Genomic DNA, 18,596 nt, shown 5'->3' with positions numbered 1-18,596 from the left:
ATTTTAAATAATAATTTTAAAATTAACTTCTTCACTCCTATTAGCCTCATTCAGGTGCTCAGTAGTCACTGCACATGGTTAGAGACTTCTGTACTAGACAGCACAGATGTAGAATATCTCCATTACTGCAGAAAGTTTCATTGGACATTGCTGCTCCAGCGTATTGTTTGCATGATCAAGCTAAGTCACAGCCACATCTAGGTTCTACTCATCTAGGTTCCAGAAGGAGGTTTGGGCACCAGCCTGAAAGTGAGCTTATCACTTCCACTCTGATTCCATTGATGACAGTTACATGGCCACACCCATCTGCCAGGCTGCTCACGTGACCATTACAATGCATTTACAATGGGAGAAAGGCAGGACAGGTTTTGTTAAGTAATTAGTGAGCTCTTTACATATGCACATCATCACTATATTCTAGTAATTAAAGAAGGAAGTATCCTTTAGAATGCTTTTACCTGCCTTTTACTTCTATTTCTTTCCAAATTAAAATGGAAATTGGATATTAACCTTTTTTATTCTGTATATGTAGATATGAGAGTTGTACTATATTGTTGTAGCTGGTAACACTTATCTCTTTTATTATGTTTTAGTTTGTATCTTTAGATATGGCTAAAGTTGCTGTTTATTTTTATTGACACCAGAAGCCTATTAATAGCTTTAACATATAAAACACATTTTTATAAGAGATTGCAGTAATGAAATGAAATCAATCTCATTTAACAGCCATTTTTGTGTAGAATAAATGTTAAGGTTAAAGTCTATATAGTTCCTGTGCATTAGAGTGCTTTTTGTTGAGTTTTGCCCTTTACATGATCCACTGGTTAAAAATGGAAAACAAGCTTCCCAAAGTAGCAGAATTGTAGTCAAAAAAGCTTATCAGGGGGACCTGGGTGGCTCAGTGGGTTAAAGCCTCTGCCTTCGGTTCAGGTCATGATCCCAGGGTCCTGGGATCAAGCCCCACATCGGGCTCTCTGCTCTGCAGGGAGCCTGCTTCCTCCTCACTCTCTCTCTCTCTCTCTCTCTTTCTGCTTGCCTCTCTGCCTACTTGTGACCTCTGTGAAATAAATAAATAAAATCTTAAAAAAAAAAAAAGCTTATCAGGGGGGCACTTGGGTGGCTCAGTGGGTTAAGCCTCAGCCTTTGGCTCAGATCATGATCCCAGGGTCCTGGGATCGAGCCCCGCATCGGGCTCTCTGCTCAGCAGGAAGCCTGCTTCCTCCTCTCTCTCTCTGCCTGCCTCTCTTACCTACTTGTGATCTCTGTCTGTCAAATAAATAAATAAAATCTTTAGAACTAAAAAAAGAAAAAAAAACTTATCAGGGACACATTTACTTCTAAATTGATTCATTGAACAATATTGGAAGTCTGATTTGTACCAGATACTGTTGTAGAGGTTGGGGATTTAACTAAGGTAAATAAAATAAGACAAAACCCTTTATCTTCACGGAACTTACATTCTAAATGAACAGAAAATGTGTTATAGGTAGTGGCCAACAGTTACTGTGCCAGGTATTGTACTAATCATTTTATATGCAGTATCTTATTTTATTCTCATGATAACCCTATTACATTTATACTTTTATTATCTCCAATTTACAGATAAGGATACAGTCTTTAACATGTCTAAAGTTTTCCAGCTTCACATAAAGACATAAGGTAGTTCTAATATTGTATTCAGAAAGCCATATTTCTTGAGATACACATTTTTGGTAGTTCCTGAGAAATAGGATAAAATTCCTAAGGTTACAAAAGTATGTAATTGCAAAAATGCTGAGTTACCTTTACCAGAAGGATTCCACAAATTCAAGGTGAATTATATATAAATTTTGCCACTACATTTTATTGATTTTACCATATGAATAAAGCATTTTAAATGTATGAATTTGGTATGGGATCTGTTTCTCATTTTCCTTAATATTTGCCAGTAACAGACACAGAGAAAGCAAGAGTGAGGATTTTTTTCAGGGCTTTGCAAAAACAGTATTTATATTTTTATAATACATAAGAATATATTATACTTACAGTATACAACTTTCTTTGAGAAAGTTTAGTTTTTTGCCATTTTTAATACATTAAAATATACACTGATGGTCTTAAATATAACTTAATTTAAAACTTTATCTTGCAAGCTTTCAATAAAAGAGCGTAGATGTTAGGAATTGATCTTAAGTTGATTTGGTTTGCTTTCCAGAGTCAGAAGTCCCTAGAGAAAATTCAAATGAAGATTCTCTGCTAGAATGGTTGAACACCTTTCGACGCACAGGAAATGCAACTCGAAGTGGACAAAATGGGAACCAAACTTGGAGAGCTGTGAGTCGAACAAACCCAAACAGTGGAGAGTTTCGGTTTAGTCTGGAAATACACATAAATCATGAGAATAGAGGAATTGAAATTCATGGTGAAGATCATACAGGCATTCCATTTTCAGACATTAGCAGAGATCATACTACAAGTAGGCAACAAAGATCAGCTAGTCCTGTGGCTAGGCGAACAAGAAGCCAAACCTCGATGAATTTTAATGGTAGTAGTTCCCACATCCCAAGGACTAGGTTTGGTTCAAGGGGTCAGAATTCAGTGGAAGGATCTTCCTCAACATTGGAAAGATTAAGAAATGGAATTGGGGGAGCAATTGGTGTTCCTAGAGCTAGTGCTGCACGCACTAATTTCAGTGGTCACACAAACCAATTGCGTGGTAGTGAACTCAGGCAAAGGGAGGGGCAGCGGTTTGGAGCCGCACATGTTTGGGAAAATGGGGCTAGAACTAACGTTACAGTGAGGAACACAAACCAAAGATTAGAGCCAATAAGATTACGGTCTACTTTCAGTAGTCGAAGCCGTTCACCAATTCAGAGACAAAATGGCACTGTTTATCGTAATTCACAGAGGGAAAGTAGACCTTTACAGCAAAACTCGAGACGGTCTGTTAGGAGGAGAGGTATAACACGTGTCTTTTTAGAGCAAGATAGGGAACGTCGAGGTACAGCTTATGCTCCATTCTCTAACTCAAGACTTGTGTCAAGAATAACAGTAGAAGAAGGAGAAGAATCCAGCAGATCCTCAACTGCTGCACGACGACAGCCAACAATCACACTGGACCTCCAAGTGAGAAGGATTCGTCCAGGAGAGAACCGCGATCGGGATAGTATTGCAAGTAGGACTCGATCTAGGGTAGGGCTGGCAGAAAATACAGTCACTATCGAAAGCAACAGTGGGGGCTTTCGCCGAACTATCTCCCGTTTAGAGCGGTCAGGTATTCAGACCTATGTTAGTACTATCACTGTTCCTCTTCGTAGGATTTCTGAGAATGAGCTTGTTGAACCGTCGTCAGTGGCTCTTCGGTCAATTTTAAGGCAGATCATGACTGGATTTGGAGAATTGAGTTCTTTAATGGAGGCCGAATCTGAGTCAGAGATTCCGAGACATGGTCAGCACTTACCAGAGAGGCACTCAGATCTGAGTAACGTAGGTGCAGCTAATGACATCAGCCAGCGCAGTGAAGGTGCCTCCCCAAACAGGCGGGCCCGAGAAGACAGCACTGCAGTGCATGGTGCAAACCAGACCACCCAGCCTCCTGCCCCAAGCAGTGATAATCGAGGTGGCAGGCAGTCACGAAATTCAAATAACTTAGTTGAAACTGGAACACTCCCTATCCTTCGCCTTGCTCACTTCTTTTTACTGAATGAAGGTGATGATGATGATCACATACGTGGTTTAACCAAAGAGCAGATCGACAATCTTTCGACCCGGAACTATGAGCATAACAGTATCGATAGTGAACTAAGTAAAATCTGTAGTGTGTGTATCAGTGACTACGTAACTGGAAACAAGCTCAGGCAATTACCTTGCATGCACGAATTTCACATTCATTGTATTGACCGATGGCTCTCAGAGAATTGCACTTGCCCCATCTGTCGGCAGCCTGTTTTAGGGTCCAGCATAGCAAACGATGGGTGAAGTGTTGGGTCTATTCAAATAGTACATTTTTGTAGAGCTGAGTAAGCGCTCTTTTGTTGAATCATTTGTGATGAGCTAACCAGGATGAAAAAGAACAGATTATTATAGTTTGAACTATTTTTTGTGTGCTTTTTTAACTTGTTAAAAAGAAAATTTATATAAAACTTAAAGTGGCAAATGTTAAATTATTCATAAGTACAGAATAGTTAAGATTGCTAGAACCAAATAATCTTTAAAATGTTTTTATTTTGGTAATTTTGTCATGCTAAGCACTTTTATATCTGCACAATTCAGTAGGTTAAAAGTCAATCTTCCTTTTCTTGATAGCACAGCAGATGTCACTTGGACTTTCATGTTCCATAGGCTTAGTACCATGTGCAGACACTGGTGTCTAAATAGGCCTTTCATTCATTTTTTGTTCTAAGGACAGTATCTTTTCATGAAAGAGTGTTTGGCTGAATGTTTGCTAAATATATTTAAGTTATTTGAAATGTTAAATTTGATATGCAGCATATCATATATGTACATATAGATATATAATTTTAAGGTTAAACTATTCAGTCTAAAAACTACAGTTTGGTTCTTATTTAAGCTTTTGGGCTATTACTGCATATGGCACAATGTTTAACATTTATAGGATCATCTCTGGGAGGAAGTAGATTAAGATATTTAAAAATAGAGATAATTTACTGAAGCGTCTCTGACAATCTTACTAGATAGCAAGCAATATGTAATACTGAAAAAGTATTTCTTTACTCAGAAATGGAACATGGACATTTTAGTACATATAGATTATTTAACTTGAGTTCAGCCTTTTTGTGACTTTTTTGAACGTGCAGACAATTCTTTGGATATTAAGTAAGGTATACAATATGCATGGTTTCTTAAATTTACTTTTAAAATCTAAAAAAAAAAATGTCTTTGAAGAATCAAATGCGTAGATAATATGTTAAGTTCACTTGGAGGCCAGAAAACTCCAAATAATACAAAACAAAAGAGAGAATGTAGAATTTATATACACACATAAAGTATGCATTGAAGATCTATTTCTACCAATAAATATTAAAACTAAAGCTGTATGTGAACTATTCTTTTATGTTGGTCCCTTGTGGTTTATTTATTCAAAAAAAATTTTTTTTGTACCTACAAGGTGCAGGCACTGTTACAGGTGTTGAGGATTTAGCTGAGGACAAAGTCCCTGTCTTCATAGGCAAGAGGATATTTGCTCTTAGAAACTGAAAATCAGTTGATAAAATGAGTTACTGAATTATATGACTTCTGTGTTTGTTTATGAATATATGACACAGTTTTCCTGTGGTGATACTGCTTGGGCAAAATCACAAGAACAAATACCTCAGGGCCAGATTCTGTGAGACTTACATGTATCTTAAGATTTAGTTTTACTTGCTGATTAGTAACTGTATTCAGTTCATCATGTGAGATGCATACACAGGAATTTTTAAGGACTGCATTTAACACCTGGAGTGAAAGGTTTTAGTACGAGTTATGACTTTGTCTGGAGTAAATTGTTTCTATAGTTCAGTTATAGGACATGGGACTGGGACATTTGAAGGCTTTAAATACCAGACTAAGGAATTTAACTTTACCTCACAGACTTTAGCTGTCTCTTGATGAATTTTAGTGGTGGATGCTAAGATCCTCTTTCAAGTTTCAGGAAAATTGGTGTGGTGTAGTGTTCAGAACACAGTGGAATGGGGAAGGGAGAGCAAAAAAAAAAAACAATAAAGGAGCCATTGTGATCATTTTATTATCAGTTATCATCCTCCGTTTTCTCTAATCCAGGGCGATGGCAATGAAACTGGAAAGAGAAGGAAGTAAAAATGTTGGGGGAAAAGGACATTATTCGGTTTCTTGTTCAGTATGAAGAAGTGGGAGAGTGATACATTCACAGACGGAAAATCACCCGAATAGAAGAGGGAGAGGTGTTACAAGCTATGCCAATTTAGACATTTATCTTGAATACAGCCTTATTCATGTATCTCATTTGAGTTACCATTTGTTCCCAGTATGACGAGAGATTAAATCCATATATTTATATATGGAATATTCTTTAGGAAGTTCTACCTCCCCAGGTTTGATCAGTTAGGAAAATCAAGAGGAGAACAAAAGAGGGGGAAATGGAAAAAAAGTAGGGATAAAGAAGAAAAAGTAGAAATACGTTGATTCTTTGTTTGACTTAGTCCTTTACAAGACATGGTAGGACCAGCACAAAAAGAGCTCTCAAATAGGCATTTGAAATAGAACCAGATCCTCTATTATATGGAAAATCTCCCTGAAAATGGCAGGAAAGCTTAATATATTTTGTAAATTGGTATTCTAGTTGGGAACAGAGAAGTGTATTTAATATTTTCATTCATTTCCCAGTAAATGGTCTGATGACAAATACAAAGGCTTTTTATTTATAGCTTCTATTTAGCAATGATTGTACCCCTTATGGTTCCAATATAGAAAGGAACAAATAGTTTGAAACTCTTCATTTGAATATTACATTCCATGCCACATCCTTAGAGCTTGTTTTTCATAGTGCGGTTGTCTTGCAAACTCCTATTTCAAAACTGTCAGCTTCCCAGCTGCTTTCCCTCTTTTATCCTAGATTTGTATCATTTCAACTAGCATTGACCTGTACTTGACTGTCTCTTACTCATTCTGTGGTTATTTTCCTTTCAGTATTTAAAATGAATTTATAATTTAAGCCTCCTAAGATCCCCTTGAAGTATTACTGCCACTTAACATAGTAAGTGGCAGAGTTTACAGTCAATCACAGGACCATTTGCCTCCAAAGCTTGTGTTTTTCCCACTCAGTTTCATTCTGGAAAAGCAGAAATGATTTGAGAAGATTTCAGTCAAATTTACTCCTTCGTAAAGATATTTTTCTAATATAGCATGTCTTTGTGATTAATGTCCGTATGCAAATACATCCTTCCTGTCTCACAAATGATGAGAGGGGCTGCTCCTGAAAGTTATAAAGCAGAATCTGTGTTGTAAGGATGGATCCAGAAAAGAAATGAACAAGCCATCTGAAGACTCTGTGTTAAGGATCATAGTTAATAAGCTGAGTTTCAGGCTTTTTCATGAGTATTACTCATACACAAGAATTTCTGGTGAATTTCTATCTTCTGCGCCTCTCCATTTGAATAATGTCTGGCCAGAGGAGCAAGGGATTGTGTAGAGATAGTGCTCCACATGAAGGGGGTAATTATTCCCTTTGCAGTGGCAGTAAGCTCATTTGGGGTCCTTTCCTCAACCCTATGTAACATTGGAAGTCAGAGCTGGTTTATCTGTTAATACAGAAGATGATTTCCCAGCAAGCCAGAGCCATCCATCACGGAGAAGGCCAAATGTTTGATGTTCCGGAAGACATGACTGCAAGTGTTAGTGGTGACTGTTTCCTCAATCTCCATAGGCAGGTCATAAATTCTTTTCGGTTACTATGGAAGTATTAGGCCCTGAACATATCTGCCCTTGAGATAATTAGGGATCAATTACAATAATTACTCTCAGCAAGGTTTTTGTTTTATTTTGAGCGTTAAACCTCTGAAGACTCTTTGAGTTGGCCCCTATACTTTTTCTTTCCTCTTTTTTTTCTTTTAAAATAACATAATCACATGTCTTCTGCAAAATAAAAAACACTTTCAGATGTATTTTTCCTCTGTTGTATAACTGTCTCATTTGAAGACCGAGGAAGCTCTTGGTTGCCGAGTATATATGTGCCCTTCCTTCTTACACATTTGACTGAAAAAATGCCCCTACTTAACCGTATTCAAACTGTCTTCTGTGCAATTGCAAAAAATTGTTACATTCTCCCCAGTGGGAAATAATCCAACTTCATATATAGTCTGTATAGTGAAGTGACACAGTTTAGCTACTCTTACATGTTCTGCTTCCCTGGATGGTGTCCATTCTTCCATTAGGTTGGATTGATCAGGTTTAATTGTGATCCCTTACCATCCAGGTTATGGGATAAATGATAAATGTAACTTCTATCTACCTGATAGAGTGAACCAGAATAAAGATCAAACTAAAAAGGTGGGAAGAAGTGCCATTGATTACTGGTAGAGAATGTACACACATCTTGCTGACAAGTTTCGTGGGATGAATGACAGGAATATCGAGTCTTGTAAGCATCTCTTTGTTGACTTCCTTATCTGAATGTAGAGTAAGTTGTTTCATCAGCCAATCTGGCTGGCCCTGATCCTGAATTAGGGCCACTTTCAGAAAGACATCCAGAGAGAATTTCCCTATTGGTGCAGTGGGTGGGTATTCGTGGTGGGGGCTCAAAGGTTTGAGGAGATGCTAGTGACCAGCTTTGATCTTAGCACTTTGATGTACTTGGTTAGGGCTCAAAGGTTTGAGGAGATGCTAGTAACCAGCTTTGATCTTAGCACTTTGATGTAATTGGTTAGGGATTTTTTAGATAACTTCCTTAAAACTTTTAAATTAGCTCCTTAACAATTTCAGTTGGGGTCTTGTTTCATATGCCAGAAATCTTGTATTCTTGATTTGCTAGAGGGACTAGCCGTAGCCCTTGCCACAATTTTTGGGAATCTTACCACTCTAATTCTTAGCAAAGTAGGTTTTGCTACTGGCATAGTTGGGAGCTTTTCTTTAGTCTTCCTTGAGTGTTACCCTTGTCCCTTTGCTGCATTTCAGACAGTGTGCTTTACAATGTTCATTTTTGTCTGTAGGATGAGGCAGGACCATTCTACTCTGACTCAGGTCACATGGCCAGTCCACTGCAATCATGTTGCTTGGGAGAGGTTTAATTCTATTTTGAGTCCCAGCATTGAAGTTACCCAATCTTCCTGATAACTCTCTGTGTTGGAACATCCCAAGACCACCCCCAGTTAGTGGTTGGCTAGGACTCATGGGACACCACATACATAGTTGTGCTCACAGCTAAGATTTATTATAAGGGAAGGAGACAAATCAGAGGGAAAAGGCACATGGGATGAAGTGTGGAGGAAACCAGGCAAGCTTCCAAGAGTCCTATCCTAGTGGAATCACACAAGACACACTTACATTCCTCCAGCACCCAATGGGACATGGGAGAACTGTTGTCTGCGATGGAAGCTCATTACAGACTCAGTGCCCAAGGTTTTTATTGGGGGTTGGTCACATAGACACCTCTGCCTGTCATGTACCGAAATTCTAGACTCTCAGAAAGAAAGGAAATATTAAGCATAAAACATATTGTTTACACAGTTTAGTTACATTGAGGCACTTTTATCAGTAAGAGAATGGTGGAAACCCTCCCCAAATCAAGTTCCTAGATACCAGCCAAGGGTCAATCTTACATGCAGGCCTAAGGGTATCTTTTCTGCACACACCCACATCTCCATCTATAGCTCAGAATGTTCTCCTAAATTCTAGGATCACATTTTTGTGTTTTAATTTTTTTAAAGTCAGAAAAAAAATATAATTCAAACTGTATTATATTTATCTGTAATAATAGTAATAGAATACAATTTTAATATTTTTTATGGGGGAAGGGGCCCAGGAAGGCAAAAGTGCTTGAGAGCTCATGAAAGTAATGATGTGGCCATGCTCCCCTCCCCATTATGCACTTCAGCTACACTGTCTTCTGCAAAGAACTGTGAGTTCCTTGAAATTATCCTCAGCACCTGGCATGATGCCTGGTACATATAGTAGGTCACTCAGTATATATTTAATAAGTAAATGAATAAAAGTGCCATAAATAGGTAGGCCCTGGCTTACAAATGGCTCTTACTTTAAAAGCTTGTTTGTAAGATTTTTTTTTTTTTTAACTCAGAACACATTTACTATAGATACAATATCATATGTTTGTGGTTTGAGGCAAGAGGGGAAAGGCTCCCAGGCCAGCCCACAAAAATCTACATTACCCAGAGTGTTTCTGAAGTACGATTTAAGTGCAGCCAAAAGCAGAAAAAACTAATATTCCTGCAAGTTAACAAAGAGAACAAGAATGAAATTGAAGAAAGTATTTTTAAAAAATTTATCTTGAATGTTGAATGGTGATGCTTGAGACTCTATAAAGGAAGCCTTTCTTTACTTTTTTTTTTTTTTTTTTAATGAAATCTCTACATCCGAGTAGGGCTTGAACTCACCACCCCAAAACTGAGTCACAAGCTCTACGGACTGGGCCAGCCAGGTACCTCAAGGATGTCATTCTCAAATTCCAAGTTGCCTTTTCCTCATTGGCCACGCTGTTTACTTACCACAGTGGCTAAAACAGGCCTCTAGTTCTGCCTAGGGCCACCTTGCTCTGAAAATGGTGGCTTTGGTTGTGTGTGCTCTGCTTTTCTTGTCTCTCACTGCCTCCATCTCTCTCCCTGACTCCCATCCCCAACCACTGGGAGGGGGTGAAGGGCCTCCAGCCCAAGAGCCAGCAGACAGGCTGGTCATTTTGACCATGGGGAGAACCACATAGGCAAGTGGGAAAGGGGCTTGGTGGTTGCCAGTGCCTTGGCAGAACAGGTTGGCCCTTTTACAGCTTAATTCTAAATGTATCTCACCATTAACTGTACTCAGATTTTTTTCCTTGCAAAGAAGAAGGTTTTAGGTTTAATCTTAAAGAGTGTTTATTCTGTGTGATTGTTTGATAGTAGAGTTGTTTGTATCTTGGGAGCTGATGATAGCAAACACCTTATTCAATATAACATTGTCATGAAGCTCTTTAACCAGTTCAGGTGAGAACAGAGGTTTAACCTCAACTCAGTATACAGAGAGGGATAATTACCACATCCTCTTAAGGGAAGTGTACTATATACCTATGAAAAGGCATTTTCTGAAATGGCCAGTCTTCATGAGAAACAAAAAATAACCTTAACCCCTTAATAGGGATTGAGGATTACAACTTCAATGATTTTATAATGTTGACCCCCAAAATGCAGAGTATGTGTGTGTGTGTGTGTGTGTGTTTGTGTGAGAGAAAAGGGGGTGGGGAGGAGAGAGAGAGAGAAAGAGAGATCTGGACAGCCTGAATAATTTATCCAAGGTCACACAGGTTGTTAGACGCAAGACATAATATCCTTTGTAATTTTTTTAATGTCTTACTTTATTAATTACAAAGAATTATTCAAAGCTCTAACCCCTTCTTTTAACTGTCAAAATATGTCTATGGGTCTTATAAGGCTGATGACTCACTCTAGGGAAAGGCCTCTTCTAACCTAGTCAGGACAAATGCTGAGCCATGGGTTATCTGACCCTTTAGGATTTTGGGGAAGTTTGAGCTGAGTCATGCTGTTCCAAGGATTCAGTAGAGTTCCAAATCTGGTTCGTGAGGGCTTAAACCTCAGATCTACAGCCATCTGTTACTAGTGACTATTGGTTGCTGCTCACTTTTGATTTGATTTGATTATTCTGATTAATTTTAATAGCATCTGTTAGACCAGTGCAGGTTTCAGATCACAGGTGGGGACAGGTGCAATGAAGATGTCATTTCAGGCACTTATCATTGTCATTCAGATAATACCTTAAGGTCCTAATTCTTTTATAACGAAGTGAATTTTTCTTAAAAAAATAAAGCTGAGAACATTCAATCTGTTATATTCATGTCCCAAATATAAACTCCTAGAATTTCAGGCCTAGGAGAAGATGGGCCGTTTTCTAAGCACATTTTCTTTGGGCCCTGAAAGCCTGTACTTAAAGTTTCTCAATCACTAGTTGCCACACTTGCTTTTAAAGACAAAGGTATCATTTCCCTTTCACTACACACTCAATATTGTATGAGTTTGGGTCTCTGAGTAGTGAACACCAACACAGGATTACATGCAAGGGATTTACTGTGGGAACATCTGTTAAGGAGAAAGGTGAGGGAGCAGGCATAGGTGAGAGCTTCCAGGCTGGGATATAGGTATGTTATCTAAGAAAGGAAGCGGGTAGGAGGAGGCTTAGGTAGGAAAAGCTTCAGACTGCCGTGGAGTTCTGAGACTCTCAGGTGGGAAGTCAAGGCTGATGGGAGGAGGAATGGTCCAGCTCCAGCTCTTGTACTCAGGTTCAGTCATTGGCTAGGGGCAGCCTGGGGGTCAGCATGGCAAGGGCCAGAGTGCCAGGGCAGACCCAATAGTGTGACACCTGGAGGTTGACAGTCACTTATGCTCCCCCATCAAGGTTTTCTTGAGTGGTGCAGCTTCATGACCACCACAAATATTTAATGCTCTTCACTTCTAGAAACTTCTAGATCACAGTTTGATCCTGGTTTACTCTGACTCCTTCTTTGCTTTCCAAAACCACCCATACTGGTTTTCCATTCCTTGATTCCAATTGCCACCAAATAAGTTAACATGGCTCTGGATCGTATCTTAGCTTGCTTTTCTCCATATTAAATAATCTTATTCCTTTCACTGCTATCCTTTGAATCTGCATAAGGTTTGCCAAGGCCCTTTGCCAAAACCCAGAACTGCAACCCATGCTCTATGTGAGCAGGGTGATCTTTGGGAGTTGATTGACAATACTGAGATTAGGAACACAGATTCTGGAGACAGATATCAGCTCAGTCTCAGATTTGCCACATAAGGGTTAGGAGATCTTGGGGAAATACTTCAACTTTCTGGTCATTTTCCTCACTTGGGAAAATGAGTTGAATAACTCATTTCATTCTGCTTCACACCTACCCGGTGGGATTAAATGCACAAATACACTAAGAGTCCATCACCCATAGTAAGTGCTTCATAAACATCAGCATAAAATATTAGCATTATATTCAGTTTTGAGCTTTACTAATAAAAGGACTTGGGCTGCTGACTCATAGCCAGTTTGTGATCCATTTGGCTAAGCCTTGAGGTACTTTTGTTCATTTTTTATTCTCAGTATCTGCCAGCATGATAATGAGGTCTCTATTTTTCCTTCCCAAATGTACCATACTATTTTTATTCTTGCTCGCTGACCCTCTGTCTCCTGCAGCTTTTCTGCAAAGTCTGTGCTTCTGGGAATCAGTTAAAGGTTTTTATTTCTGTTTTTGTTTTTGTTTTAGTGATGTTGTGAGGCAAGAGATAAGAAACTGCCTTTTATCATTGTTAAAATAGTCCATCTCTGAGTTTTGACAGCTAATGCCCTTTTTGGATTCATAGCACTTCCTGGGTTTTCAGGAAGCTTGGCATAGCCACAGAACTCTGATCCTTATTTCATGAATAGCAATATATTGAAAGGTCATTCTCCAAATCCAAACACGGTTCTTATTTTATCCTCTCCCATAATCAAGGGGAGGGTACAGCCCCACTCTCTAGAGCTACTAATAATAAGTATCACATCATCTCAATTTTCTATGAAATTTCATATTCCGAAAGAGATTTCATGCTTATTATCTCATGTGTGAACCATTTGAGACTAGGTTGGGTAAGAATAATTTATGCTTATTTGGGAAGAAACTGAGGTATAGAAAAGTGAATAATTGGCCCAAGTCAACCAAAAGGCCAGTGGCAGTGCCAAAAACAGACCTTGGTTCTCCAAATTTGCATTGAAGGCTCTTCAGTTTGGGCCAGACTGCTTCAAGGCAAGATAGAGCTACGCTCTCAGAATAAGGGCAGAAGGGCTCTCCTCCTCCTACCATGCAGGGCTCTAGAACCACACCCCTCAATAGGCAGCTTGTCTTTGTCCTCCCAGTAGGGAATAAGTAGTCCCTGAAGCTTATAGACAGGTCTCACAGCTGGTTCACTGGCTATGAAGTTTGGTATGAAACCAAACTTCTGGGCAGCAACATAAAATCTCAGACACTTAATAGGCTTCATTAATTCTGAATTACTATTTTAGGAATCTGAGCCCAAGCCCGCCTCTTAATTACACTGCTTTTAAGTAAAATCATTAATCAATCTATACTCCTAGGGACTAGTGGCCCATATGTGTTTGAATATGTTTGATCCATGTTTGGTTGCCTCAGGTGCAATTTACAAGCAATTCTTTGCAGAAAGCAGTCATTTTTCTAGATAATGTCTTTTTTTTTTTTTAAGATTTTATTTATTTGACAGACAGAGATCACAAGTAGGCAGAGAGGCAGGCAGAGAGAGAGGAGGAAGCAGGCTCCCTGCTGAGCAGAGAGCCCCATGTGGGGCTCGATCCCAGGACCCTGAGTTCATGACCTGAGCCAAAGGCAGAGGCTTTAACCCACTGAGCCACCCAGGTGCCCCTCTAGATAATGTCTTAATGTAGGCTTGAATCAAAAAAGGGATTGAATCAAAGCAAGAACCTGAAATTTGAGTGCTGCCATTTGTAATAGAACATCTTGCTTCTCTCTTTATTCATTTTCTGCCTCATTATTGCTGCTTGCTTAGCATCCCTTTCTCCATTCTTTTAGGGGAAATATTCTTCCTCCATTCTCTGTGTTACTGGTAGGGCTGCCGATCATAAGATCTCTTTCACTTTCTTCAGAAGGCTGCAAATGTGACCAACTTAGCTTAGCCAGCTTCTCTTTCCAGGTCATGTGGTAAATACATGGCTGACTTTACAAGAAGTCACTAAATTGTTTTCCAAAATGGTCATACCATTGACATTCCTACCAGAAATGTATAAGCCAGAGCCAGCTGCATAATTTGCTAGATCTGTTGCAAATTCAAATGTGTGGTTCACTGTTCAAAAGGCAGGAAATATAAGGCTCTTTTCTTCTGCAGTCTCTCTCTTGACTTGTCAGGGTGGTTTTTTTTTTTTTTTTTAAAGATTTTATTTATTTATTTGACAGAGAGAGATCACAAGTAGACAGAGAGGCAGGCAGAGAGAGAGAGAGAGGGAAGCAGGCTCCCTGCTGAGCAGAGAGCCCGATGTGGGACTTGATCCCAGGACCCTGAGATCATGACCTGAGCCGAAGGCAGCGGCTTAACCCACGGAGCCACCCAGGCGCCCGTCAGGGTGGTTTTTATTTGTTCATGTTTTTAATTATTAGCGTGAAGTTTACTGCTATTTCATATTTATATTATGCAATGTCAAAGAAATATATATATATTTTATATACACATATATGTGTGTGTGTGTATATGTACACATCATAACACAAAGAAAGTTTTCCATATACATATACAGAAATTATATATATATATATATATATTTCCATACACACACACAGACACACACACACACACACACACATATATAGGAAATTTTCTTTGTGTTATGATGTTTGGACACCTCAAATGCCTTTCTGGCTGGAGAGAGACTGCTCCGTCCTAGGCTAGCCGATTTATACTCTTCCACTCTCCCAGGACCCATTAACCATAGACTGTCGCCCGGGCCAGGCACCTGCCATCTGACATGGGACCGATTTGAACCTGAACTTCCACAAAAACAAAAACAAAAACAAAATACAAAACTCTGTTAAGTCTGATCTTATTATTCCTGATCTGGGTGCTTTCACTCATTTACACTCCAGTAAACATTTTTTTCAACCAAATGTGGCAAATGCTGAGACCCGCATCAACTCCAGTAAGTACCCACTTGAAAAGTATACCCCAGTCCCACATCCCTGGCCGGGGAGCTCACTGCTGGAGATGACATCACCTCAGATGATGTGGTCTCTACCCAAGACTCACCATTGGAGATGACTTCGGCCACTGCGTGAGAGATACTTCGCCCTGGATACTAAGATCACAAATGATGACCCAAATGATGACCCCAGACTGCCAAATTGGACACAAGGCATGTTTGCCTTCCTTCCTTTAATAGTAGGGATTCTGTTATGTTTCTGAGTTCACTGCCGGCTTAGCCCAGGATCCTGGTATATTCCTTGCTCTCTTCTCAGATATGCATCCTGCACTCCTATGCCTAACAAGGAATCTGGTAGAAGTTACTACTATCTGTGCCATTCTAAAAATTAATGGAGATTATCATTTTCCCCAGGAGGCACTTGTTTCATATTAGCCAACACTTTGACCCTCCTACTACCCACCTGCAGCTTCCCACCGCGATCTCCCACCTTGCATCTCAGACCACCACCAAACCACTGTTTCCTCTTGGTTACACACAGAACCAGTAGTCTTAATATATACTCTATGAACCTATCATTTCATACCCTTCGACAGCATAACTGCCAGACCTACCACCTTGACCTGAACATATTTCTAACAAACTTTGAACTCCTCCAAGATATTATTTAAAACCATCAAAATTTGGGATCTATTTTTCTTGGCTAATGTCATGTTGATGGGAAATGTAGTTATGGACCTGCCTGTGGAGACTCCTTGTACTTCTACTTCTGTTCCTCCTTTCTAATCTCATAATAAAATATTCTCTATGCTGTTTAGGGCAACTTAAGCCCTTAGTCCAAAAACCTCCATTACTATCACCCCAAACTTTCCTTAATATGATGTTAAAAATCAGAGGGCCAATTGCATTGTGTGTGTATATGTGTGTGTGTATTTTCCCCCTGTACATTATCACACTCTGACATCTTAAAAATCTTTTCCAACTGGGGAGTACATGCCCTCCTGGGCTAGCCAGTTCTTAAAGATAGCAATGAATTCAGCCTGAGCATGTTGTTGATACACGAGCTGTCCAATCCAGAGCCATACCTCCTCTCCCTGGCCCATCGCACCCCAGTAGGCTATATTCCTTTGACTTTATCTTCACACGTTTTCAGGTAACTAGGGACCACCCCGGTAGTCCAAAGCCTCCAGAAATGATTCAGATTAGTCTATCCTATGTTGTTCTCTTGCCTGTCTTGACTTCTCCAAGGAAACACCAATAAAGACCCTGGTCTAAGTGCACCCCTCCTGGCCCCACCCCCCGCTGGCACACGTAACCACCCCCACTCTTGTTTTCCGCCTCTTGACCACTCTGGCATCTCAGATTTCACCTTGTGCGCCTCCTGTCTCTAGGACCTGTAAGTGTAATTACCTTTGTTTTGTTTTGAGCTACTCCTCGTCTCCTCTTGTGTCTGTACCTGACTGATGGTCTCATGAAAGAATCCCAAACAGCCAATTTTAGGTACAAATCCAAGAGCTTTTAGCTTGTATGTGGAATCACTGAAATTATACAGTTTGGAGTTCATAGAGCATATATTTAATTAGCTCTTAGGAAAGCAGTAGAAACACTGCACAAAACTAAGTCAACTCTATTTCTCTTCTCGACACATGCTCTTTGTAGCAAGGCTACCTTAGGCTTAGTGATGACTGAGAAAGAGCTGAAAGGAGCAGGAACTCTAGCTGTCTGATCTTTTTTGTTCCTTTTAGGTCCTAGGTCTTCATTCCCAGTGTAAGTAGTTGGCTAACACAGGGGGTAACACAGTGAAAAAGCGTTCTTTGGTGTTTCATGTTTCTTAGAATGCTACTGCCCCTTTCTTCATTCAAAGGAAGTTCTGGTTCAAATGGCAAGTATGGCCTCTTGAGTAGGATTGCCCATGTTAGCAAATAAAAACCCGAGATAAATGATTAAATCTAGGTCTCAGAGAAACCACAAATCATTTCTATAGTACAAGTACATCCCAAATCCTGCATGGGACACACTGTATTTTACCTGGCAACTCTGTGTCTTAGGGCTATCAGTGCTCCCGATTTCTCAGTCAGACATGCAACATAACTAGTTTTTTAAAACTGTGTAAAATACATGGAACCATTAAGCATTTTTAAATATCCATTCAGTGGCATTGAGTACACTTACACTGTAGCGCAACTGTTACCCACAGAACTCTTTTCATCTTGCAAAATGGAAACTCTATAGCATTAAACACAAACTCTTCATTTCCCTCTTGCCCCAGCCCCTTGGCAACCACCATTCTACTCTCTGTCTTTATGAATTTAGCTGCATTAAGTACTTCAGATGAGTGGGATCATGTAGTATTTTTTTTACAGCATTTTAAAGCCCTTTTGCAACTCATTATGTCACTTAGCATAATGTCTTCAAGGTTCATCCATGTTGTACCATGTGTCAGAATTTCCTTTTTTAGGACTGACTAATATTCCATTGTACACACATGCCACATTTTGTTCACCCAGTCATCCACTGATTGATACTTGCATTTCTTCTACATTTTAGGTATTGTAAATAATGCCTCCATGGATATGGGTGTACAAAGTCTCTGCTTTCATTTCTTTTGGGATACATACCCATAGATGGGATTGTTAGATCATACAATAATCCTATTTTAATTTTCTGAGGAACAACGTGATTAGTTTTTATTTGCTTTGATTCTTGTTGAATGCCCATGCATTGCATTCACCAGAATTCTTTGCTCATGGGACACTGCAAACACCATGTCTAAACGAGGCAGGAAGGAACACACAGGCATATAATGAACATCTCCTCTGCCTCACATGCATTTTCCATTGTTTCATTGGACTTCACTTAGAAAACACTAACTCAAAGGTAAAATTGTCAGGCTCTTGGATTTTAGCCATTGTATGGTTGTGAAATGGTATCTCATTGTAGTTTTAATTTGAATTTTCATGATGATTAATGAGGTTGACAATCTTTTTTTCTGTACTTGTCAGCTTTTTATACCTCTTCTTTTTAGTCCTGTCTTTATATAGTTATATATGTTTCCCATCCCCCCTCCCCACTGGTTTATCTTGTTAGTGTTGAGTTGTAAGAGTTCCTTATGTATTATGAGTATCAGTCACTTGTGATCCATATCTATGTATGTGATACTAGATTCTAGATGCATAGATGCTATGTGTGTATCTATGTAGTTATCTATACTATATATATATATATATATC

At 39.3% G+C, this 18,596-nt stretch overlaps 1 protein-coding gene across 5 annotated transcripts in view; it reads left to right on the top strand.

The window, feature by feature from the left end:
• The window catches only part of RNF6 (ring finger protein 6), a 91,416-nt gene that overhangs the window by 4,633 nt on the left and 68,187 nt on the right, over positions 1 to 18,596 (top strand). For 4 of the 5 annotated variants that reach the window (XR_004380363.1, XR_004380362.1, XM_032838286.1 and 1 more), the window contains exon 5: positions 2,195 to 2,313. Coding sequence is in view for 3 of the 5 variants with exons in the window: in XM_032838286.1 (XP_032694177.1) it covers positions 2,195 to 2,313 (119 nt within the window). In the remaining 2 variants the exon portion in view is untranslated. Of the gene's footprint in view, positions 1 to 2,194; positions 5,031 to 18,596 lie in introns of those variants that run through there. The other variant, XM_032838285.1, reaches the window with a different exon arrangement.

The sequence above is a fragment of the Lontra canadensis genome, unplaced genomic scaffold (assembly GCF_010015895.1).
Source record: "Lontra canadensis isolate GAN:19392208 unplaced genomic scaffold, GSC_riverotter_1.0 scaffold103, whole genome shotgun sequence".
NCBI classification, from domain to species: domain Eukaryota; kingdom Metazoa; phylum Chordata; class Mammalia; order Carnivora; family Mustelidae; genus Lontra; species Lontra canadensis.
Note: the sequence above shows the minus strand (reverse complement) of the source record. Positions and strands in the feature narration are given on the sequence as shown.